The 24,535-nt window shown below is 57.0% G+C and overlaps 1 protein-coding gene across 5 annotated transcripts in view; it reads right to left on the bottom strand.

Moving 5' to 3' along the window:
* Positions 1 to 210: 210 nt before the first annotated feature.
* Positions 211 to 24,535, bottom strand: part of PIK3C2B (phosphatidylinositol-4-phosphate 3-kinase catalytic subunit type 2 beta) — an 89,454-nt gene continuing 65,129 nt past the window's right edge. For 4 of the 5 annotated variants that reach the window (XM_075910112.1, XM_075910113.1, XM_075910114.1 and 1 more), the window contains 22 exons: positions 23,606 to 23,728; positions 19,329 to 19,496; positions 18,293 to 18,404; positions 17,751 to 17,893; positions 14,350 to 14,538; positions 13,585 to 13,678; positions 13,394 to 13,488; positions 13,018 to 13,198; positions 12,323 to 12,430; positions 11,611 to 11,703; positions 10,232 to 10,361; positions 9,590 to 9,726; positions 8,770 to 8,939; positions 8,267 to 8,423; positions 7,219 to 7,328; positions 6,831 to 7,032; positions 5,804 to 5,928; positions 5,038 to 5,155; positions 4,312 to 4,393; positions 3,153 to 3,259; positions 2,916 to 3,044; positions 211 to 1,978 (listed from right to left, as the gene is read on the bottom strand). In XM_075910112.1, the coding sequence (XP_075766227.1) occupies positions 1,790 to 1,978; positions 2,916 to 3,044; positions 3,153 to 3,259; positions 4,312 to 4,393; positions 5,038 to 5,155; positions 5,804 to 5,928; positions 6,831 to 7,032; positions 7,219 to 7,328; positions 8,267 to 8,423; positions 8,770 to 8,939; positions 9,590 to 9,726; positions 10,232 to 10,361; positions 11,611 to 11,703; positions 12,323 to 12,430; positions 13,018 to 13,198; positions 13,394 to 13,488; positions 13,585 to 13,678; positions 14,350 to 14,538; positions 17,751 to 17,893; positions 18,293 to 18,404; positions 19,329 to 19,496; positions 23,606 to 23,728 (2,962 nt within the window). In that variant the 3' untranslated portion in view covers positions 211 to 1,789. The remainder of the gene's footprint in view (positions 1,979 to 2,915; positions 3,045 to 3,152; positions 3,260 to 4,311; positions 4,394 to 5,037; positions 5,156 to 5,803; positions 5,929 to 6,830; positions 7,033 to 7,218; positions 7,329 to 8,266; positions 8,424 to 8,769; positions 8,940 to 9,589; positions 9,727 to 10,231; positions 10,362 to 11,610; positions 11,704 to 12,322; positions 12,431 to 13,017; positions 13,199 to 13,393; positions 13,489 to 13,584; positions 13,679 to 14,349; positions 14,539 to 17,750; positions 17,894 to 18,292; positions 18,405 to 19,328; positions 19,497 to 23,605; positions 23,729 to 24,535) is intronic. The other variant, XM_075910115.1, reaches the window with a different exon arrangement.

Here is a 24,535-nt window from a genome sequence, read left to right as displayed (position 1 = left end):
CTTATTAAAACCCAGTCACCTACTAGATACAATATTTAAAACTTTTAATATAAAGGTAAGTTCATATTCTCGATCCTGAGAAACATTTTGTCTGTTTACCGAGTTCTCACTGTAAACAAAGCACCGCTGACACCTTGGGGAGTGGGGGGAGGGGGGGGGAGAGGAGGAAAAAAAGGAGGAAGACAGCTTCTTGGGAAGGGGGGGGGGGGGTAATCATCTCTGCATCTCTTGATCTCTGCAGTTTAGGGCAACGCTATCATCCTGCCTGCCCTGTGGACAGAACCCTCAATCCTGCTCTCCCTTGTTTGACGCCAAGTGGAAATTGGCATCTTTAAAATAATTTTTCAAAGGGGAAATTGACTCTTTAAAAACGAAAAAAGGTATTTCCTTTCCCCTCCACATGGATGTACACAACTGGAAAGTAACAAAAACAAACAAAAAATCCTATCTTCTGCAAATGTTTCTCCCCAGTAGGCTGATGAGAGGAAGAGCATAGTCCCTCTGCTCTTTGCATGACCACCAATGGCTCCTGCTCCCCCACATACCCAGAGTGGAGAAGTCTCAGTAGAAATGACATCGGGATTCAATTCCAGCTCAATTCTTTAGCTTGTCAGTGAGCAAGCCCAGCCCTTCCACAGGGGCAGACTGACATTCCACAAGCTCCCCCCCATTTGGTACCAGAGGGTGGAGCACCGAGTGACCAGCTCTTGCATGTGGAATCTCAAGCTCTAAGGAGAAATTTCTAGAAATCGCCCGAAAGATGGATATGATCATCTCCTGCTTTTGAGATTTGACTGCCCCTCCTTCTAAGGCTTAGCTCAGCCCCCTCACATGGTCTCTGCGGCTGCTTCTCTTTTGCGACAACTCAATCCAGTGAGCAGGAGAGGGGGGAGAAAGGAAAAAAAAAAAACAATCTAAGGACAGTGAAGTATGGTAAAAATCGTGCTTCTAAATACCGAACATTGCCACAAGGCCAGAGTCCCAGGCCTTGGGGAGTTAGGGAGAGCACAGCTGGAAGCAAAGTGAATACTGCTGGAATTTTCCCAGGTGGAAGGGGAGATAACCCACCTGGCAGTCATTCCCCGGGAACACGATTCACACACTCAAAAGCCCTCTGGCAGGAATCCAGAACAGAAGGCTCTACACACGTACAAATTATACAGCTCTCCTTTGGAAGCAAATTCTCTGAGATGGACAGAGGAGGCAGCTTGGATCCTAGCACATTCCCTCCTAACCTAGAGACAAGGAGGGTATTATCCACGGCTCATGCCCCCCCTTCCCAAGAAGTTCCTATGGAAACAAACTCTCTAGGGAAAGTCCAATAAGAATCATACTGATGATGTATCTCTCCTCCCTCCCTACCCACAAGTCTCTTCTCATCAAGGCCTCATGTCCCATCTGGACACAAATTACTTTTCATTATTTTTTAAAAATAAAAATCTCAAAAGAAATAAAAAGTATCCCCGTTATTCCCCTTCCCTCCCTCATTGTTGCTCCCTTGACACAAGGTAAACTTAAAAAAAAAATTCTACTGCAGCCTTTTCAAGTCACAATAGGATTTCCTATTGTGATGCTGAGTTCCTGGTCTCTACAGGGAGAAATGGAAACCCCTCCCCCCAGCTTCCCAAATGAACTTCTTGATCCACAGAGAGCACGCTCTTCTGGCTCCCACTTGCAGACAACAAAATCCATCTGGATCCAGGATACAACTCCTGGGACTCGCACCCATTCTCACGGCCCCGCAGGGCTGGTGTGGTTCCAAAAACGTCACCGCCACTGGCTGCTCTCCTCACATGGTCCCTTGGCTCCTGGAGCCCAGCTCAAACCAGCCCATTTTCTCTTGGGTCAGGTCCAGATCCCGGAGCTTAATGCAGACCTCCCCAAGCAGGATGTTCTCCCAGAAGCTTTCCTCGCTGAGGATGCTCAGGCGTAGTTCCCGCTGCTGAAGGTCTCCTTTGGGAATCCCGTCATAGACGAGCTGCAAGACAGAGAATGGGGAAGGCCCTTATGGGTCAGAAGGCAGCCCGGAGAAGGAAGCTCTCTGTTACAGAATGGGAGAATCTGTACTGAGGTCTCATTTCTGTGCCTCAGACACACTCCGGAGCAGTGGAGGGCAACCCGTGGTCTGAGGGCCACATGCAGCCCATCGGGGTTCTACATGTGGCCCACGAGACATTTTTGTTCACCGTTGCCCATGCGCAAGGTTGCTGGATTCTACTGTCTGCGTCATTTATTTCCTACCTGAATTACTAAAGTAACATTTACGTCAAGACAGCGCACACGCAGTGAGGTGCGTGCTGATTGCACACAACACTGATGGTGAGGGCCTGTGTGCTCCCTCCACAGCCAATCAAAGCGCTACCCCACCAATTCTAGGCACATTTAGTAAAACTACTCTATCACGGGGGGCTGTCTTGGTTACGACAATCTTGCCGCTCATGGAGCGGAAGGAGGGCCACTCATGCGGCCCCCTCACTAGCCTCGGTTGACCATTGCTGCTCTGGAGGGAGAATAGAGTTTAGTCTCCATGAGCCATTCAGTGATTGGCCTCTAAACTGGTCTGAGAGGTCAACTCATTGGGGAAGTTGCCGAACGTTCCTCAGACAGCAGAGATACTTGGTCCAACCAGACTCAAGCAATCCAGCTAGTGCCCTGGTGGTGGCCGGTAATTGGATTCCACCCCCATCCTCGGAAGAGCTTAAAGATTCACTTAGATGGCCCTAGATATAACCAACCCCATCCCAGCTGAATGCTCTTTCCATCGGCCCTACAAGGCTTTAGATTGGCCCTGTCCACAGTCCTCTGCTCTAGCCACTGGACCAATCAACCCTTTATGAAGCCAGTAACGTCCAAGGCCTGGCAAGTGGCCTGCAGCACCATACCCAGCCCGCAGAGCAAAGGGAATCTTACGGTACCATTTCATTGTAAGTGGGGTTGCAGGTTTTCCGAGCCACTTTGGTTTTTCTCTTGGTGGTTTTTTGGGGGTCAGGCAAGAGATAGATCTTGACGTAAGGGTCGGGGTCATTCCCGTCCTGGAGGGGCTGCTACAAGAGGGAGAGAACAAAACAAACCCCCAGTCACTTCTGCAGCAGCAGGACATGGAGGGAGCCTGTGCAGCAGCCACAGCTGCAGGTGGGATACAAGGAACCTACCAGGCCTCGGATGTGCATCACCATGATGAAGAGCTTGTTGTTTTTGTACGAGATGGAGAGTTTCACCTCCCCTCCCACCTTCCCGATGGGCCGAGACCAGGTGGCATCTGGAAAGAGACAGAGGACAGCACAGAACTGGGGGTGAGCTGTAGACACCCGCATTGGCCAGAAACCAGCAAGGACACAGAGGGTACGTCTAGACTACAGGGTTTTTTTTGAAAGGGGATATGCAAATTAGTGCCAAATTTGCGTATCTTCTTCCGATCGCTTTTTTAAAAGCGGGTTTTTCAAAAGTTAAAGAAGTCTGGATGCGTTTTTTTCAGAAAAAAAACAAACCCTTTTTTGGAAAAAATTGTTCTTCCTAAAAAAAGGAGATTTACGTGGTTTTTCAAAAAAACCGCGTACAGACTACTTTCACTTTCAAAAAACGCGCTTTCGAAAAAGCAGTTGGAAGATATACAAATTAGCACCGAATTTGCATATCTCCTTTCGAAAAAGAAACATAGTCTAGATGTACCCAGAGGTGCGGCAGAATTCTAAGCATGTAAGACCTTCAGTGGAGTCCCCTGGGGAGACTGTTTTTCCCTTATAGACTCATAGACTTTCAGGTCAGAAGGGACCATTATGATCATCTAGTCCAGTGGTCCCCAACGTTTTGGGGCTGCCGGGAGCCTGGGGGCGGGGCCAGGGCCAGGGCTGGCGTGGCGCCCCCGGGGGCAGGGTCAAGGCCGGCACTGGAGCCAGCAAGGGGGGGCGGGGCCAAGGCCGGGGCCAGCGCTGGGGCCAGGACACGCGCGGCGGGGCCGGGACCGGCCATGCGCCCGGGGCTGGCACCTGCCGCACGCCCAGGAGCGGGGCCAGCCCAGAGTGCTCCGCGGGCGCATGTAAAGGGCCCAGTGGGCGCCATGGCGCCCGCGGGCACCGGGTTGGGGACCACGGATCTAGTCTGACCCCCTGCACAGTGCAACCGCTTATGTAACCACTACTTTGATTCTCATTCTCCTGCACCATCAAGGGGGGGGCAAGGATGGAATCTACCGCTCTGGTTTAGTACAGCACAACACTGATCCACTGCAAGGAAGTGTTACACCTTCATTTTGACACACCCAGTACTGGCCACTATGCCAGAGCAGATGGACCATCTACGATGTAGTGATACCTGCGGGCTTTGGAGCTGGATTGGTGCCTGCAGCCTTCTCATCCCGTGGGAGGGGGTAGAAGAACGTATACACAAGGTCACACTGCAAAGCAAGAAGAGCACACATCGGACTTGATATCACACAGTAGAGGTAACAGGCTCTCTTGTCTCCATCTGTAGGCATGCCCTGCACACTTCAAAGCAAGAGATGCCACTCCACATCAGTTATTCATACAGCACCTTCCACCCTCGAGAATCCCAAGCTAGAGGAACCACTCACCACTTTGATGGCATCCCTGATCTTTCAAACTGGAATTAAGATTTACAACCAGTGTTCCCAGTAAGCTGTGCGCTTGTGCAGCTCCTCAGGAGAGATTCAAATGCCGCTCAGCTGATTAGCAGAGCGCCCACAGCTAGGTTTTGTTTCTACTGGTGGTGCACACTCACACATGCTGTGATGCACATAAAATTATTCCACGCATGGATGGAAAAGATGAGGGGGAACGTTGCTCCCAGGACTGAAATCCATGTTCCTGTCCCCATTTTACAGATAAGGAAACTGAGGCGCAGAGCTATGACTTGCCCACTTCTCACTAACAGAGTCTGGAAAAAGGTCCAGGAATCCTGTCCCTTAGTCACTTGCTCTACTCACTAGATAACACTCCCTCCTAGAACTTATCCATAATGCTGTATGTTCCAGACCCCTTCTCCACCGTGGACTGAGAGGCACTGAGAAGAGAATCTTACCTCAGCCACCTCAGGTGCTGAGTGGATCAGATGCCAGATGTAGCCGTTCAGCTCATCTTTCCTCCTCTCGGCCATTGCCTCACCTCGCGACCGGCTGATCACAAACCTACTGGGGAAACTGACCAGTTGTGTGCGCAGGAAAGAGAGAGAGAGAGAGAGAGAGTAGAGTACAGTTAGCAAGTCTGCAGTTGAAGGCAGCAGAACGTCCTGCTGCCGTAATATTTCCCCTAAGCAAACTGCTCTCGCCAGAGACAGCAAGGGGAAGTCACATGAAGCATATTGCACCACAGTGGTGCTAAGTCAATTGTTTCTCAGCCACAGAATCTAGAGGAGTTTCCAGACCAGTCTGGACAGTTGCTGGCAGGGAAAAGTGGAGGATGGGTGGGCAGGGAATCCTGGCAGGACAGGCAGTCCCCAAAGCCAAGAATAGCTGGAGCCTGACAAGACGGTCACACACCAGGAGAATCAAGAAGGGCTCAGTCTGGACGGCTGTTCTCTGGAGCCAGCGAAAGCTATAGTGAGCTGAGTCAAGTTACATTGATGGGGGAAAGCCAGGACACAGCATGGGGGTGGGGAGTGACAGGGAGAGACTTGTCCTCATAGGTGCTGCCTGGAGGCAGGAAAACCAAGCGAGGCAGTCCTGTCCCCTCCCAGCATGCATCCGCCCAAACCAGCTGCTCATTAGCCAGCCCCTTTTCTCTGCAGGTGGGACAAGAAGCAGTGCTGAGGCCGGGGGGGGGGGGGGGGGGGAGGGCGGCAGGGCTACCTGGGCAGGTGGGAGGAGGGGAAGATGAGGCGCAGCTTGGTGTGCAGCTCCTGGAACTCCTCAAAGGTGCGCTGGATGTAGGTGACCTCGCAGGCGCTCTCCCGCTGCACCTTCACAATGTAGGTCTGCAAGACAGGGAGGCAGAGCCTCACTTATACCAGTACAGATCGGGAGAAACCCAACCTATTTCACCCTGTTAAAGGCTGGGGCAAGTTTTCAGGAGCACGAGTCTGAAGGGAGGCAGAATGTCAAGAAATCTTTGAAGGCCTTGTGGAAGGGTAAGTGGAGGGCACTGGGTTCTAATTCAAGCCATGGAAGATTTCTCCAGACAGTGTGGAGCTAGCCACGCAATGGCAGGTTCCACATTTCCTTTCCTCCAGCAAAATGGGTTTTCTCCCTTTAATGCAACCATCCAAATGAGGCCGGAATCTGGAAAACGCTGCAACGGTCTTAATTTGGTTTGTGTCCTCACCCATATGCAGAATACACAGCTGCATAGGCCACCTGAAAATCTGGGGCACTGCTGGGTCTTAATATCCATCCACCCGCCTCTTCCAACCCTGTTCTGTGGCTCTGCTTCCTCCGGAGAGGATCTAGTTAGCTTAGAAGTGACAACGCTTGCCAGAGCAATTAGCTGAACTCTGAACTTGTGAAAGAGCCAGTCAAGTGGCAATGAAGCCATTTGACAGGCATTTGCCAACCCCAGGTCTAGACAGTCAGTTTCCGAATTTACAGTGTGAGTCGACAGGATCTGAGTTTAAAATTTGATTTAAAAACATTTCATGTGTGTGTTGCTGATGATTAGAAAATCAACATCTCTAAAAACATGCATCTTCCCCCCTCCAAAGCTGCTGTTAGGCACCACTTTAATAGTACTGTGTAGGGTCCCATAAATCCTAAGGACGGTCCTGTCTCTACCCCTCTGAAAACTGCTGAATAGCAGGAGACTGGGCCTTCCTCGAGACCCACCCAGGTCTCTGAACCACCCCCCGCACGTCTTCAGCAGAAACCAGGCTGCAGCACTCACGTAGCCCTTGCTGGGGTTGAAGACCTTCTCGTGGCGGCAGAGGAAGACGTCGTGGATCCGGCCGGATGTCTTGAGCGTGTGCACGCGGGGGGCGAAGGAGAGCACGGGGCGGGCCTCGGAGCCGGTGAACTTCATCTGCGCCAGGTTGTGGATGAAGAAGTTGAGTTTGGTGGCCACGCTGCCCAGGCTGGACTCGATCAACCTGCGACGAGGGAAGGTGGCGCCTCGGTGAGGGAGGGAGACTCACCTGGGGGCAGAGGCAGCTGCCACATGTAGCGTCCCCTGCCCCAAAACTCTCCAGAGCGCACAAAGCCCTTCAGCCAGGCTGGCTGGCTCATTTCCTAGTGGTGGGGTGTGCAGCCGCCCAGTGCCAGCTGCACCCTTTTACCTGGTGAAATACGTGGTGGCGTCAGTCTCGGAGTCCTGCGGCCGCAGGGCGTCGTAGACGTACTTGAGGTCCTCTAGGTCGGAGAGCTCCGGGATACCACAGGACAGCATCTGGAGAGCAGGGCAGACAGGTCAGTGCCAAGCACCCAGGGGTGGAGAAGGCACAAGGAGAGTGAAGTGGAGCAGCCGATCCTGGGGACTCTACCCTAAACATGGCCGAGGACGGCCTGTCCAGCCTCCCCACTGAAGACTCCACCAGCGGAGAAGGAAGGGGGCCTTCTCTCCGCAATACCCCTCCATGACCCAGGAGACATACTATAGAGTCCAACCCAACTCTGCCTGGATTTGAGTCACACAGGCCGGGGAGGATGGATACCAGAGCTCTGTGGGATCAGGCAGTCACTGCTGCACCCCAGACAACCAGAGGGGCGCTTTTGTGAGACTAACCACATGCCACCCCCCCCTCCCCCAGGAAGGAGCATGTGGCTTTTGTAACACTACGTGGGCAAAGGGGGCAGCTTCCCCGGGACCCAGTTGCCTCGGGGCCCAGTGTTTCAAAGGGGCTTGGAGGTTCTGGCTGCTGCCGTTGCTATGGCTGCAGTGGCCGCAGCCCTGGGCCCTTCTGAATTGCCGCGGGAGCACAGTTGTGCCACTTTGCGCAGCTTTACAGCCTGGAAGGGGGCCTGGCGCCACGGTCCATCTCACTAAGAGATGCCTGCCCTTGGCCCCACCCCTTCAACCTGCGGCCGCCCCTTCCAGGAATGCAGAGCCTGGCTCCCCCACGTCTTGCCCCCAGGCCCACAGTAGCCATGGGACCTCAGAACCAAAGTGGGCAAGAGGCCGCTGCAGACTCAGGGGGAAGGGAATTTCCCAGCACTGGGGGGTGGGAGGTATCTCAAGGCCTGGTCATGCCCTTGTAGCAGCTGAGGATGCCATAAAAAGGCCTAGGCGTGAAGAGGGCCTGCTCTTTGGAGACCCTACGGTAATGAGGCCATGTGAGAGCAAAGACACCCCCCTGCCTGGATCAAGGCTGCCCCTTGGGTTCTCACCAGGCCCAGCAGGTTGAGGAAGAGGTGGGTGTGCTTGCGGATCAGGTTGTATGCCTGGCAGCAGAGGTCCACAAAGTCATGGAAGCGGCTGGAGGGCTTGTCACCACCGTTAATGACATAGGCCATGTCCGAGGTGAAGACGAACGGAGCCCGGTCCCTGCACCAGAGAAAGAGACACACGTGCCCAGATCAGCACCGGCAGGGGGGCGGTGGAGCCGACAGCTCGACCACGGGATAGGGAACAGACCGCCACTCCAGTCTGTCCTGCACCCATCACAAGACACCCTGATCCTGCTGGAAACAGTGAGGCTCCTGGCCCATCGCACAGCAGACCTTCCAAACCACTGTACCAACGGCAGCCCTGTCGGTTCAAAGAAACACTCCCGCCCCCAGCACAACAGCTGCAGGGAGAAGAGATTTAGTCAAGGGAAATGGGGCTAAGTTTGGCCCCCGTTAGCAATGCTACGGGAGCAATCCCCACCCCACTCATGCCAGGCTCCCACCTTTTGATGTTGCCGAACATCTGGGCATGGCCCAGGAACCTGCCGAAGTCGATGTGGAACATGTGGCCAGTGGTTTTGAGCATGATGTTGTCATTGTGCCGATCACAGATCCCCAGCACGTAGGTGGCTACGCAGCAGCCGGCGCACGAGTAGATAAAGTTCTCCACTGCCTGGGAAAGAGAGAGGGGATTAGAGCAGGTGATGGGGAAAGAGAGTGGGGGGGGGGGGGGTTCAGAGAGGAACTGAGAGGTTGGAGAGAGCGTGGGAATATTTAGTCCCTTGCTCTTAGGAGCAAGTTTGGTCCGTGGGTAGAGGGGGACACTTAAGGCTCCTCAGCTCCTCTACTCTCCTTCACCAGGAACTTGCTGAAAGGAACAAAGCATTAAAAAAGCTTTACACTCTTGCTGTAGGTCCTCCACATCAACAAAGTCATTAGGTACAGAAGCGCCGAAACACAGGGACCTCCAGAGATACAGCCCTCTTCACCGAGTCAGGACAAAGTACAGCCAGGCCATCCCTGGCGCAGGTGCATGTCCGGCTTGGCCTTACGTGCAGACACATGCCAGGGGCACGGGGGCATCTGGCTGGCGTGGTTTACTCAAGAGGCCAAGATCAAGTTGACTTCCTGAAGGTCCCAAGCAAAACTGAGCAGTGCTGGAGGCAGGCTCCTGGGGCATCTGTTGGCTAGGATGTGGCAGGCTTACAGGAAGTGAAGCATATTGGTTGGTGCATCCCCCACAAGCGGCAAAGGCTATTTGCCTCCCCCTGCTTCCTTCCCCGCAGAGAGACGGGTCACCCTCCTGCCCTCCCCCTTTCCTACCTTCTCGTATTCGTCCTCCTTGGGGTTGTGTTTCTGCAGCCAGTCGGCCAGGGGGCGATCCTTGAAAGAGCCCGTCACCCCATGCTCCACCTGGATCTTGCGCAGGGTCTCAGCATTGGGGATCATCTCCACCATGCCTGGAAATGGATGCAGCAGGTGCAAGGTCAGTGCCCCAAATCTCCACCCGCTCGGTCCATTCTAACCTCCCCCTGCCGCAGATGGTGCAGAGAGATCCCAGGCTGTGGATCCCAGGCCGTAGCACCCCTGAGAAAGGTCACCATCTGGGCTGGCTGTCACCGATGTGCATGCCTCAGTTTGGAAGCCTGGCACCTGTCTGCAGGTGCACAGACCAAAATCAGCCTCTGAAAATCAGGCTGCAAAGAGTTTTAGTGGCATCTCCCCCTGGTGGTAGAGATGTAATGCAGCTCCCATGGACAGGAAAGACTCTGGAAGGCAAGACAGCCACAGGCCAGGCACATCCCAGTGGATTTAAGTGGTGGGGAGAGAGAAGGGGCCACAGGGGTCCTGAGCAGGTATGTGTGCCAGAGTCTCCCCCTACCAAGGGCATCACAGGAGCAGCAGCACCCAAAGAGCACTCCCGGGAAGGAAGCAGGAGACGGGCATCCCCAGGCTCCGACTTACCCCGGCCACGGCCCGTGGAGAAGCAGCGGAAGATGACCATGCGCATGTCCAGCCCCTCCTGCACCCAGATCTTATTCATAATCCGGATCATCTGCAGCGTCAGCATGTCCTGCCGGAGGTCGTCTCCACACTGGCAGGCAGAGGAGTGAAAGAGCATGATCAAAACTGGGGCGTTTCCATGTTCCTTCTCTGGGGTTCCCTTTCCCAGGGGTGATCTCACATCCCCTCCCCCTTAGGGATGTAAGCGACTAGTTGACTATCCAGTAAGCAAGTGCTTATTGGGTAGTTGAGTGGCGATTTGACTAGTTGCTCCCCCTGCCTGTAGCAGAGAGAGGCAGCAAGGGCTGGGGGGCAGGGAGAAGGGGGGAGAGAGGGAAGCAGGAGCCGGTGCTGAGGGGGAAGCAGCCTTAAAAGCCAGTTCCCCCCAGCACCGTCTCTGTTGGGGCAGTGGGGGGAGGCAGAAGGGCAGCAGGGAAACGGCACGAGTGGGGACTGAAGCAGAACCTACTCGCGCCGATCCCGACGGCTGCGCCTCTCCCTTGGAAATGTACAAGCGCCGCCCGGCAGGTTCCTGCTGCGCCTCTTCCTTTGTGGGATAGCGAGCGCCCCCCTTATCGACTAATCGAGCAGTCGATGGAAGCTCCACCGACTACTCGTTTAGCTGATTAATCGAAATTTAACATCCCTCTTCCCTACCAAGGCGCCTTTCACTGACAGCTCTGCCCCTGCCCAGCCCAGCCATGGCATACCCCAAGGCCTGCAGGACTGGTCTCTTCCACAGTGCATCGGGGGCTGCTCAGGACTCATGTGGGGGAAGGGGCAAATGTGATTCTGGGAGCCTGGAGAGTGACCCTCGTATAGGAGAGGAGCGAACAGTGAGGTTGAGCCTGTGGAATCGGAAGGGGTTGGACTTGGGACACTGAAAGCTGGACTGAGCCCCAACCTGTGGAGGGGGATGCAGTATGTGGGGCTCGATGCTGCCCAGGGACTACATGATCCAACTGGCTTTTTAAGCCTTTGGCTTCTGCGGCAGGGACTCTGTGGGTGAAGACCCGGCCTCAGGTGCCTGCGGTCGATGGCAGCCTGAGGGCAGGCTCCCTCCATCTTGCTGTGTAGCAAGAGCATGTCTAGGTGACCCAGGTTTGTCATGCAGCCCTGGCGTGCAGCAAAGCGGGTTCCCAGCACAGCTTGGAGACCTTTGCTCGCTCTTTGTTTGACAAGCGCCTGGCCTCTCAGCTGCTGCAGGGAAAGGAAAGGTCCTACCGGTTAATGTCCTGCAACGAACTCCTCCCTGCTTTGATCCAGCGGCCTCAGCAAGGCCTGTTTGAACCGAACCGCCCGTGCCAGGGGCGGGCACTGAGTGAACCAGGAGGACTCACCTTGAAAATCACACGGATGTTCTCCCCCAGGGTATCCACGTTCTGGAAGGAGAGCTTCAGGGGCACAGCGTTGGAGTTGAAATAGGAGCAGTCCTGCCGGCAGAGAGGGAAGGAGGAGAGGGTCAGGAAGAACCAGAGCCGCCTGGGGATAGGCACATCCCTGCAGGAACTGAGCATCCTAGGGTTACGATCTGCCAGGGGACACAGGCCCCTGCTGGTCTGGCAGTAGGACAGAAGCAACCTGCCCCCTGCAGGAATCAGCTACTCTGGGTCGTGGCTATTAGGGTCATGGCTATCCCCAAGACTCCAGCCAGGGGATCTGTGCACTAGCCAGTCACCAGGCTTCCCTCAGGCAAGGCCTTGGAGGCATCGGACGCCCATCCCCACAGCCCTGGCAAGGTTCAGCTCATTCGGCATTGCAAGTCGAGGAGGCAGGCGAGGTGGGCGCAGGGCCTCATGGCAGGGTGCCGATCAAGAGCCAATCTGGAGCACGGGGGTGGGTGAAAAGGAGACACAGGGCAGGGGGTCAGGAGCACCTGGGTCCGAGGTGTGCAGTACAGGTGCTCCTTGCAGGGTAGGTAGAGAAGAGGGAAGAGCTGATGGACGATGCAACAAGTCTCCTCATTAGAATCTGCCATGTTGGCATTCTGGGGGAGCTAGGCCTATGCTGGTAGGGTCCTGATTCCCTTCTCCCCCCGGCTCGGTCACTCACCCGCGGCACGATCCCCTTCACCAGCAGGCTGGGGCTCAGTGGCAGGCGGCAGGAGCCGTTGACGCTGAAGAACTGCTTCACATCGGCCAGCCCCTCTTGAAGGATGGCCTGCCGGAGACGCGGGGGGTGGGGAGTCACAGCCTTGCAGGCACAGCCCCGCCAGCTTCCCTGCTCCAGTCCCAACGCCCCCAGAGGGATCAGCTGGCTTGGGCAGGGGAGAGGAGGAGCCGCCATTCCACCCTCCCGTCCCAACAGCAGCCTCTCGCTCTTCCACTGCAGGGCCGGCACATCACGCCTGGGAAGCTTGCCTGGCCCAGGGCCTCTTGAAGGAGCAGCACGAGGCAGGCCTAGCTGCTCACCTTCAGCGGCTGGGAGGGGACAGTGACCTCGGTAAGTGAAGTTGGGGGAGCCTTGGCATGGGGGTGGGGCAGGGAAGGCTCCTCCACGAGAGACGGGAGTCAGAGGAGGAACAATGCTCGTCAGCAAGCAGCCAGCCCTGCTGCATGGCTCCTGACAGCACCTCCCGCGGGGAGCGGCTTGAGCCGGGAGGTCCCCGGCAGCCAGCGGCCGTGGCCGGCTCCCTGCCTGCGACGGGGGGTGCTGTGCATAACCCGAGCGAGCAGCCCCTTGAGCTCTGCCGTTTCGTTCCGACTCCACCCCTCTGCCCCGAGCAGAGGCCCAGGCGAAGCACCGACCTGTCGCGACGATGGGGCCGCCTCCCGGACCTGCTGGGCCAGCTTGGCCAGGGTGTTGACCAGGCAGCACTGCCGGTCAAACTCCTCCCGCAGGCCCCTGCCGCAGCAGCAGAGCAGGGCCGCCAGCAGGTACTGGTAGCGGATGCTGAACTGGGAGTCCTTGAGGCCGTCCTTCAGAAGCCTGGGGGGGAAGAGGACAGCATGGAGCGGTCAGGGTCGGGTGGCTCTAACCACTCTCCCCTGCTGCCCCTGTGCACTAGCTGGGGATCGTGCCTCGGAGGCTAATGAGGGAGGCGGTGATGGTAATTGTGGGATGCCCACCCCCATTGCTTGGGCAGGCCCCTCCCCCAGGCCGCAGCACCCACACCCACGATACCAGAAGAAGTAGTGCGTGATCCTCAGGTCGCAGATGGCTCGCTTCATGAGGAACCGCACCAGGGGGCTGTCCAGGTAGCACTCGTACTTCAGGGCCTGGGGGAGGGGGCAGAAGCCAAGGACAATCCTCCGTCAGCAGGCAGGACAGACCGACGGGCCGTGCGCGTGGGGCTGAAGGGCTCAGGGACTCACCTGCACCAGCTGCGGCAGATAATCCAGCAGCTCGGCGTCCGACATGGAGTCGATCCAGTGCACGGCCGTCCTCCTCACCTCCTGGTCCGGGAACCTACGGACACAAGTCGCTGGGAGGAGGCCCCCGCAGGCTGTCTCCAGAGGAGCCCAGCCGGCGGGCCTGCCACTGTCCTCACAGCCTCCCATGGGGGTCTTGGGATGCTGATGGGGAAAAGCAGCACTGCCGCCTCACAGGCAAACCACATCATCCCACTGGGAATGCCACAAAACGTGGGAATGGAGACGCCAGCCTGTCTCTGGATTGCCTCGCCCCTTCCTCCACCCTTTTTATTTTCAGGGGCGGGGGGTTCCTGCTGGATCAGTTGCAGGGTTCCCTGCCGCTCCCGCACTCCCAGGCAGCCAGCCATGGCTGCAATACTAATATTGAAGAGGGGATTTGTGGGCAATACCCAATCTGTGTCCACCTCCTCCAGGCCCAGCATGTAGGTGAAGATTATAACCCATGTGCCACATATGGCCAGACCCTCCCCCTTCTCCCTCTCCCCCCCCCCCCCCCCGTGTCCCATTCCTCCCCCTAACCTCTGGGCTGGCACAGCAGTTTTAGGGTTGTTTGGGGTTCAGATGTTCGCAGGATTTGGATGCAGTTTCATGCAGCCTCTGGCCCAGAGGCAGACGCCCTGGTGAGTGGCTGGAGTGAGGAGGAGGAGCCGTATCTGCCCACCACATGTCCACCCCCCAGCACAGACTCCCCAGGCAGCCGCTTACGTCGCATGCAAGAGCCCCAGGGCATCCTGGTGGCTCATGGACGTCCATTGCTTCAGCAGGGCGTAGATGTCCGGCAGGCAGGCCCACTCCCAGCTGGGGGCACTGGCGAGCAGCAGAGGCAGGGACCCCGGCTGCTCGTGGCAGTAATAGCGCTTCTCCCACAGCCGCTTCCGGTCGGCGTCCGTCACCCTAGGCAGGGGGTCACAGGCAGGCCTCAGTCCCCAGCTGGGTCCCTCCCCATTGTACGTAGGGGGTCCCGGAGAGGGGGAGGGACTTGCCAGGGTCACAGAGCCCTGAAGACGGGGCTTGACACTGGTGTTCCTGGGAACAGGGTCTGGCTCGAGGAATCTCCGGAGGTGGCCAAGAAATAAAAGGGCCATTGCTCGGAGTGGCCACAAGAGAGCAGGAAAGTCCCCCCAGGACAGCCACTTTGGCTCCTCTGGCTAGGACGGAGGAGGGCTGCCTGAGACGTTTCTCTCTTTCCCCAGCGGAGAGCAAGCCAATAAAAGATACCCCCTCCCCCGCCTCGTCTCCCTGCTGTCCTAGGACCAACGTGGCTACCCCCCCCCCCCCCACTGCGCGGCGTTACTCATGGATCAGTCCCATGTTCCCAGGAAGGGAGTGGATCAGGCAGCGTAAATCCCTCCACCTCAAGCCTGATGGGTCAGCTGGCAAAGCACCTCCCAGCACATCTGAGCTGGCTTTCAGCTTGCAGCGAAGTTGGGGAAGGCGAGGCAGGAGCATTTCAACCCTGCTCCCTTCTCTCCCCCTGAAAATCCTGGTCAGCCCGGTAGCAACCCGGCGCCCCTGGGCTGCACGTGGCTTTCCCATTCCCAGGACAGCAGGGAGTGACAGTCCCTTGCTCCCGGGCCTGGCTCTTACAGCCCTGGCAGAACCTGCAGGGGCGAGCTGAGGGCGGGAATAGCAGGTGGCAGATTTGAGGGGCATCAGCAGACCTGGGTGTGCGGGAAAGCGAACTGCCCAGCTCCCAGGCCCAGCTCCCTTCCTAGACACACCCTTTTTGTGATTACTGCAGGGCTTGCCCAGCACACACAAAGGCAAAGGAAAGTGAAAGTGGCCGGCAGGAGAAAGTGGGCAGGACCCATCCTGGCAAGGAACCCGGCGAGCTCTGGAACAGGCGGGCCAGGCACTGCCCTCCCCAAGCACAATGCCAGGAAGGGCTGGGGGCCTCCTGCCAGCTCTGAGCACCGCGCCCTGTTCCTTTCAGTGTCACAGTTCAGGCCACAGGCTGCCGTGTGTATGTTGCGGGGGGAGAGAGACCACATGGCCTGAATTGGCTGGCAAAGTAGCCAGGAGAGCAAGGCCCTTTATTTCCATGTGGGCCTAGACCTAACATACCCAGCTGGCAGCATTTAGGCCTCATTGCCCCTCCAGCCCCCCAGTCTCTCTCCTCTGCCAGAGGGGGAACTCCCCATGCCACCAGGAGTCAAGACGCTGGGGGTCTTTTGCAGGGGATGGGGCGGGAAGTGCTGCTTGTGGGTTTGGGACCCGGAGCCGCATCCCCGGCTGGGAGCGACGAGGACGGAGGACTGAACTGGGCCATGCTTGCCCGCTGCTGGATTTTAATCACAGTTCTGGAGCCAGCTGCTCTGAGAGGCTGTCCCTGCACCAAGGCCCAATCCACCCCCCAGCTGGAGAAGGGGGCGCAGGTGGAACAGTCTCCGCAGAACATAACTCCCCACCCTCCAGCTTCTCGCTCCCAGGACAATGGCTGCCATCTCCTCCTGCTCCCACCAACAAGTTGGGCTGCCTCGTCCCCTCCAAACCCCTCCCTCCCCAGCTGCTCCCAGCTGGCTAGTCTCTCCTGTGCCTTACCCACCCACCTCCCACGGGCTTTGTTCAGGAGCAGCCGCCCTAGGAGCATCTCTGTTTGCGGCACACTCGGCACTTCTGCCAGGGCGGACACGTCGATGGTAATAAGCATCATTACTACATGAGAATGCTGCGGCGGTCCCTGTGCCCAGCACAGGAACAACCGGCAGAGCCCTGGTGACCTGTGGGTGCCAGCAGGGGGTGCTCTCTGCCCCAGCATGACTGCCAGGCAGATGCGGGCACCAGGGCTAGAGAGGACTCGGGTGCAGGTGTTCTGAGGTTTGGCGGCCGGGGCTGGGGCTACCCTAGGGGGCATACAAAGGCAGGGACGGGAGCTGGGAACCCATGCCGACAGGAGATGGGGGGAGGGAGCCAGGCTGCAGAATGGAGCTCAAGGAGGAGTCAGCTCCCCAAAACAACAGGCACTGGGGGACAGGAGAGAGGAGATGGGGTTGGAAGTGCCAGGGCTCCATGGGACTTAGAGAAGGAGAACTGGAGAAGGGGGGGCCTGGTGCCATATGGGGTAGGGGCTGTACTGAACCTCAGACTGGGGGTGGACCCCCCAGCAGGTACACGCAGGGCAGGAGGCATGAACACCTGGGGAGCCATGTGCAGGGATGACTGAGAAGGGGGATGTGGCTTCCCAGCCTGGTTCCAAGAGACTGGTGCCTGGGACTTTTCTCTTTCCCACCGTCCATTAGAGAAGAGGGGCAGATACCAGCCCTTCTCCCTGCCTGGCTCGGGGCGGGGAGGCGTGCCCCAGGGCTGAACTCAGCCCACAGTGAGCTGCCCTGCGTGTGTGTGGCCAGACACCTGATCCTCCATGCAGAGGCGCGGGGCTGAGCTCGCCAGCCGCCCTAGGCGGCGGGGAAAGCGGGGGTGAGCAGGCGATGGCTGGAGACACTTTCCTTGTACACACATCTGGAAAAAACAATCTCTTCCCCTCTCTGAGCACGAGGCTGGGGAGCTCAGGGGAAGGACAGAGGAGCAGCTTGCCAACAGCTGCCTTCAGACCGGGAGCGTGGGGGCAGCCGCGCATCCAGAAGCATCAAACTCGATCCCTGACCTGCAGCCCTAGGCCTTCTCTCGGGGGCTTCCCAGCTCCTTGTGTGTTCTCAGGGCTGGGCCAGCCATTAGTGGGGCCCCAGCCGGCCACAGTGCCTCCACTCTGACCTGCCTCCACTCTGGTTCTGCTGCTGCCAGTGTATGCGTGGGGGGAGGTGGGGGAAAGGGGCGTGAGATCAGGCTGGGTGAGAGTCACAGTCCTGCCTGGACACAGCTTATTAAGGCAGAGGGAGTTTTTCTGTTGCTTTCAACTTTGGACCATGGGGAGCTGACCCCTCCTCCCACAGACAGACAGACAGACAGTCTGAGGACCAAACGCAGTGGAGATCCACCCACACCCGCCGGCCCCCGGCTCATGGATTTCTACGCGTGACTGTTTCTTTGCCCAGTGCCCACTGGCAAGTTACGGTCCAGGGCAGGAGAGCTGAAGACGGTGTCTCGGCCATCCCCGTGCATCATCCCCGTGGTGGGCACCCCCCCCCCGTGCAAGCGCAGCCTCTCACCAGTACAGCGATTCCTTCTGCATCACCTCCTTCAGCTTGCGCTGGTCCTCTTCGCCTAGGCTGCGGAACTCGTACTTGGGGCTGAACTCAGCCGCCGGGGGGCTCGCGAACGTCACGTTGAACGCAGAGGCTGGGAAATCGATCTGGGGGGAGGGGCGGAAAGCAGGTCAGAGGCCAGAGTAACAAGCTACTGCCCTTCTCAGGGGCCCATGGGGTGTTCACGCCACATATTGCTGACCCCGAGGCACGTGGTGTTCTCAGGATACCTGCCTGCCCCATGTCCCTGCTCCCCCACAGCAGGAGGTTCTGGGGTTCCCCTCACTCTGTGCTTCAGCCCTAAGGCCAGTAAAGTGCCCACGCTCCCCAGGGCTCCCTGCCCAGTGCAAACTCCGAACGGACTACTACAACGCTCATTACTAAGGCCATGAAACTCATCACACCCAGCTTCAGCAAGAACGCGGCGCAGGGCGGCTCCAGCTGAATCTCCCCCAAACTCTAAGCCCCATCTGGAAGATTTTTGGCTCCCAGTGTGGGGCACTCACCTGCAGGATAACGCTGTCGGGCTGGTTGAAGTTGGGGGCACTCGACCTGGCACTGGAGTTGTCCTGAGTTGCTGGCCACAAGCCCAACAGCTTCCGCCCGCAGGTCAAGACCCTGGAGAAAGGAAGGGGACAGGGCAGGGGTGGGCGATAAGCCAGAGGCGGTTCATCAGGGTTTGCCGCTAGTGGGTGCATCCGCAGGTACAGCCACTTGCAGCTCCCATTGGCCACGGATTGCCATTCCCAGCCAATGGGAGCTGCGGGAAGTGGTGTGGATCAGGACACAGCTTCCTGCAGCTCCCATTGGCCAGGAACGGTGATTCGCAGCCAACGGGAGCTGTGAGCAGCTGTACCTGCAGATGCAGGTGTAAATAAAGCTGTGGCGGCCTGTTAGGGGCTAACCCTGCCAACTGTCTCCGGCTCCTAGACTGCTTATTGCCCACCCCTGGGATAGGGTGTAACAGAGGGAAAGGGAGAGCATGATCCAGTGACTGGAAGGTGAAGCCAGTAAATGCAGAGGGGAAAGAAGATGTAAATTTGCAACCATTTACCAGGTCGGGGTGGATTCTCCACTACCGGCCATTTTTAAAATCGATATTGACTGTTCTTCTGAATCCCTCCCTCTAGGCATTATGGTGGAGCAGGTCTCTGGCCTGGGGAACACAGGTGGTCAGGGGAGATGAGCACAAGGGTCTCTTCGGGCTTTGGAAACCATGAATCTAGAGCCTGGGACACTGGGACCCACTTTGCTGAGGCTGAGAGCAAAGACAGGACCCGGGAGTGGGGGGGGGGGGGTGTTCCTGGCCAAAGATGGCTTCGTTGCCAAGCCTCTCCAGAATGGGAGAAGTGGGTTTGACAGGCTGACACAAGGGCCAACTCCATGATCTTGGTGCCAGGCAGGTGGGGCGCTGCCGGCCCCAGGACACCCTCCATAGGTTCGGTAGCACAGCTGAGTTGGCGTATTCAGGAACCGCTTGCCAACCCATCCCTTGCATCCAGCCCCTGGCCCGGAGGAGGGGGAGACAAAGGGGGCACGTACTGCCTGAAGTTGAAGAGCGGGGTGGTGACCCAGCCCAGAGCCTCGGGGACCCGCCGCTGCTTGTTGGTCTCGGAGGAGCTTCCTGGAGGCGGGATGGGCACGGCGTAGAGGGTGACGCTCAGCAGCGTCTCCCGTGGGAGCCGGTTGACTTGGATTGGGAAACAGATCCTAGAAGGAACCATGCGGAGAGCTGAGTCAGAGCATTGGCTTCACAGCCAGGGAATCCTTCTTCTCCCCCTTGTGCACTAGATCAGTGTATTGGGCATAGTAGTGCATCCCAACCACGGGGCACCAAGTGCTGTAGGGGCTACACAGCAGCTGGGAGGGGGCTTCCTAGTGCAGGCAGGCAGCCACGTCTGCATGGCCTGGGCAGCAGCTCCGGCTGGCCCAACCCACCGCACCTACACTAGCTTGATGCAAATGCGTCCATCTAGCCACTGCGTAGACATAAACCTCAGCAACCCCAGGCACTCCGGAGGGGGAGCGGCCCTTCCCCATTCTGGACAGGGCCTCCAGATTTAGGGCCCGACCCTAAGACTGCAGAGCAACCTCTGAACTACAGGGGAGCTTGAGACCTCCTGCTACTGAGCCTAGGGGCTGGCAAGGGAATTCCCAGCCAGTGACCCAGATCTGACCGAGTGGCTTCCCCGCAATGTATCTAGGTGTGCACTCCATTACGGTCATGTCTCAGCACCTCACATGTATGAGCAGGCCAGACGCGCAGCAGAGTTAGGTCACTGCAGCGCCATGGACTTTGGTGGCGCTCTGCCGGTTCACACCAGCTGAGGCTGGCCAAATGTCGGCATCCTCACAACACGCCTGGGGTCTCCCTTGTGCAGTCAGGGAAACCGAGGCGCAGAACAGGGACAAGACTTGCCCACAAGGAGTCCCTCAGAGAGGCAGGAACCCAGGAGGCCCTGACTCCTGAGCCTACACCAGCCCTCTAGCTGCTGCTCTCAGGAACGGGGGCCGTGGGCAGACGGAGGGGTCCCAGCCGAGCTTCGAAGTCACAGGGAGACAAGGCAGATCTGGTCAGAGACGCTGCTGCTCTCCCAGGGACTGCGGGGAGCAGACATGTCCCTGCCTGATCAACAACTGCCCCTCAGCACCACACAACTCCGCAGAGCTGCCTTGACAGCTAAAGCAATGGGCTCACCGCTAATCAGGCAGCTGCCGGGGAGACAGCTGAGCCCTTACCCAGGAGACAGGATGGATCTGGGGGCATTAAATTCTCTCCCTGCAAGGTTCCCAAGGGTCTATGGAGGAAGCAGGGGGGTGGCTGGGATCCCTACTACCTCTCTGGTCTGTAGAGGGGAGATGGGGCTGGATTCCCCCTCTCTAGGAGATTCCTTTAGATTCAGCAGCGAGTGGGGAAAAGACTGAGTTTGGCTGAGCTATAGCATAAGCCCTGCAGGACCTACGAGAAGGAGAAAAAGCTCCACTCTAGGGCACCCCTGTAGGCATTTATGGAGGGGCAGATGTAGCTATAGGAAAGCTTGGACCCCCCACCCCGACCCTCCATCTAGTCAGACTGCATGCTAGTGGGCTTCACCTGGTCCTAGGATATCTGCTCTGGGGATCTTTCCTCACTCTGGGGGGGCAGAGCATCTCCTCTTCTCTCCCCCCAACTCCTCCCCTTCTTACCTCCCCCCCCCCACACTCCTCCAAATAAGGTCTGGTGGGGCTGACAGCCCCCCCGGCCGGCGGAGTCTGCCAGTGCTGCTCCAAAACTTCCCAGCATAGGAAATCAGGGCAGAGGGGAGGACACAGACAGACAGACAGACACACACTAACCTCGTCCCAGCTCGTTTGCCCAGCCCATGCAGCTATTTAAAGCAAGGTGCCCCAGGGGTCCAGGAGCTGACTCTGCTGGGCTAGCAGAGCCCAGGGGCAGGCCGGCCCACAGCCATTTCATAGCTCCAGAGAAAGTCACACCAGCTGACTCCCATGGCTGAGGTCCTCTTGCAGCCAGCAGAAGGGACCCAGGGAGATGGCTTAGAGCCCTGCCCATACAAACTGGGATTTAACCCCTGCCAGCATCCAGTTTCCAGGGGCAGCCACACAACGGGGGTGATCTAACACCCCCCGCCCTGTGCCAGTGCCACTGCGTCGCTCTCCCCGGGTCCTTCTCCGGCACGGCTCCTTCTAAAATTATCCCTCTCACCTCCCCGCCACCACGGGCTTAGCACAAACACCCTCTCAGCTGCTAGGGCTATTTTGGGATCAGATCCCCTTTCCCTGGAGCAGCTGGAGCACAGGGTTAAAGGAGAAGACCCACCAGCAAGAGGGGAAGCAAGGAGCACTCGGTTCCCCCAGGGGATCGGACACGCCTCGGAAGCTATTTCTCCTGCTGGCTTGTCAGGTAGCTCTATTTCCTAGTCACTGCAGGGCTCATCTGTCCAGTCACCAACAAAAACCCAGCCCAGCTTCAGGGCCCGCCTTAGTCATGCTGGCAGGTGGGTCCAATTACCTCCAGCCAGGCTATAAACTGGAGGCAGGGTGGGGTGGATTGGGCAGGGGGGAGTCCTAGGTGGGCTGCTGTGAAAGTTTGTGCTGTGTTTGAGTTACTAGTGGTGAGACAACCCCAGAGAGGGGATGAGTTTGGAGTCTTAAGGGGACAAGTTTTCCCAAACTCTTACTATGTAATCTGACCACCAGGGTCCCCTTGAGAGCTGCTGGGCCCTGAGCTCTTTGGCAAAGCTGGCCCCAAGCTGGGGTTGATGTGCTCTGCTGAGGGTGGGGCTGGGACCTGTTCCAGAGCTGCATTCACCCCCAGCCAGGAAGTGGGCTTGCTGTTGTCAGCCAGCACCAACTCAAAAGAGCCCCCGGGGGGATGACTGTGTGGCAGAGATGGTGCCTGTCCACCGGGGATGCTCTACCGCTCCTCCTGGTGAGGATGGTGGACTATGCAGTACGACTACAGCTGTAGAATTCTGTGTTCTAACTTTGCTGGTAGCTTTCCACCTATGGAGACAAGCCCCAGGGACAAAACCTCTTCCCCTGAGGTGCTGGTTTGCCAACCAAAGCAGGGTTTAGTCTGGGTCCAGATCTGCTTCCCTTTCCCTGGAGCAGCTGCAGCTCCCTGAACGAACGGGGCTAAAGGAGAAGGGCCACCAGTAAGAAGTGAAGCAAGAAGTGGTTGGTTTTCCTGGGGGAGTGACACCCCTTGGAAGTTCTTTCACCAGGACCTCAGATGCCCCATAGCTCATGGGGGGGGGACGACGACAAGTAGTTGGTGTATAATTTAGGTTTGACCCTCCCCTGCCTCCCCTGTTGTGAGGACCCCTGCCATGCATTACAAGGGAGTTTTGTGCCTCCAGACCTCCTTCCCCTGTGAGATCAGGAGAGGCCTTGAGCAAGCATGGAGGTAAGACAGCTCCTTCTCTACAGCTGAAGAATGAAATTGACCTTTTAATGAACTAGATCTGCCACTGGGACACTATGTAACCTCATGAATCGTGGCCCAATTTTTTTGAATGGGATTTGGATTACTTTGTTAAGAACTGCCTTTGAAGACTGTTGTTGTAATTTTTGTATATATGCATTGTAACTGAAACCCCATTTCAAACTTTGCACTGCCTTGACTGTTTAAAGTTAGGTGTGTCATCTCATTTAAAAGTGTGAACTGTGGGGGTGTGGGTGTAAAAGGATCAGTCCCTGAAGCCAGCCTGTCAGGGGGGACCAGCTGCCAGCACTACCTTGATGGCTGAAGAACAATGAGAGTGAGTCCTTGCAAAAGAACCCACCCAAGAAAGAGACAAAAGCCCCATCAAGAAAAGATCAAAGTCCCATCTGCCATTAACTGATGACTCCAGGTCATACAGCAACCTGGGGTAGCGGGCCAGGACAAGATCTATGGACTAACTAAAACATGTAAAAAGCAGCGTGCAAAAATATAGAATTGGGTCTTTTGGTTCTACAGTCATCCTCCCGGAGCAGCGGCACGTGCCGATACCACCCAGCTCACCTCCTCTTGTCTGGACCACCTGGCAGCATGAGCAACTGAGGCTAGTAATTCTGTCCCACCTGTAGAAATGTGTGGTGGATAATTTAGCAGCGAACTCTGCCTTCCCAATAAATGCAGCATATCGTCTTCTCTCCCAAATAAGATTCTACTAGTTCTATTTCGACAGGTGTAACACTTCCCTGTCTCGTTCCATGGGCCCAGATCAGCCCTAGTCACCTCATCATGTACCTTCAAGACTGCATCCCAGGACCCCTGCTGGGTTGCCCTTCCCTCCCCTCCCCAGGTGGAGGTAAGCAGGGAGCTGCCTTACTGCTGGTCCCAGATGATGAGGTGGAAGAGGTACTTGTACACGTGAGCCTTTCTGGTCTGCAGGGGGCTGCAGAGCGTTTTGCCGCCATGGGTGAGAGAGCAGGAGAGGTAAAAGTCTTCGTAGCTGCAGCAGGAGAAAATAAAATGGAGTCGCTGGGGGGGTGTCTGTGTGGACAAATGAGGCACTAAGTGCCAGGGGAGAGCCTACCACACACTAACAGGGCCTGGGGAGTCTGCCACCACACATTAAAAGTTCCTTAGTGCATGCTTAGTGCATGCTCACCTGAACCTATTTCCATCTCCCTCTCTGCCAGTTCCTCACCATTTCCCTTCTGGCTTTCCCTTCTCCGCTCCCTGCCTCTCTCCTGTCCCACAGTGGCACACGCAGCAGGAGCAGTGTGCATGGGAAATGGTTTGGTTTATTCTAAATCCCACAGATGACAGGTAAACCCAAGCCTTTAAAACGTATCCGACTTCTTTCTAGGGGCCCGGTGGGACTGGACAAGGCATGGCCAGAGCTCAGGGGAAGATGCAGAGAGCTGCAGAAGTCTCTCTCTGGATTTGATTCCCCACTGCCTTGCACCTCATGGAGTCACTACTCTCTGGCTACGTCTACATTGGCACCCTTTTCTGGAAATGCTTAAAACGGAACAGTTTTCCGTTATAAGTATTTCCGGAAAAAGCTTGTCTACATTGGCAGGATGCTTTTCTGGAAAAGCACTTTTTCCAGAAAAGTGTCCGTGCCAATGTAGATGCGCTTTTCCGCAAAAAAGCCCCGATCGTCATTTTCGCAATCGGGACTTTTTTGCTGAAAAGACTACTGGGCTGTCTACACTGGCCCTTTTCCGGAAAAACTGTTCCGGAAAAGGACTTTTGCACGAACGGGAGCAGCATAGTTTTTCCGGAAAAACAATGACGATTTTACATTAGA

Source organism: Pelodiscus sinensis, chromosome 27 (genome assembly GCF_049634645.1).
Source record: "Pelodiscus sinensis isolate JC-2024 chromosome 27, ASM4963464v1, whole genome shotgun sequence".
In the NCBI taxonomy this organism is placed as follows: domain Eukaryota; kingdom Metazoa; phylum Chordata; order Testudines; family Trionychidae; genus Pelodiscus; species Pelodiscus sinensis.
The sequence above is the reverse complement of the archived record's forward strand: the minus strand, read 5'-3'. Positions and strand labels throughout refer to the sequence as shown.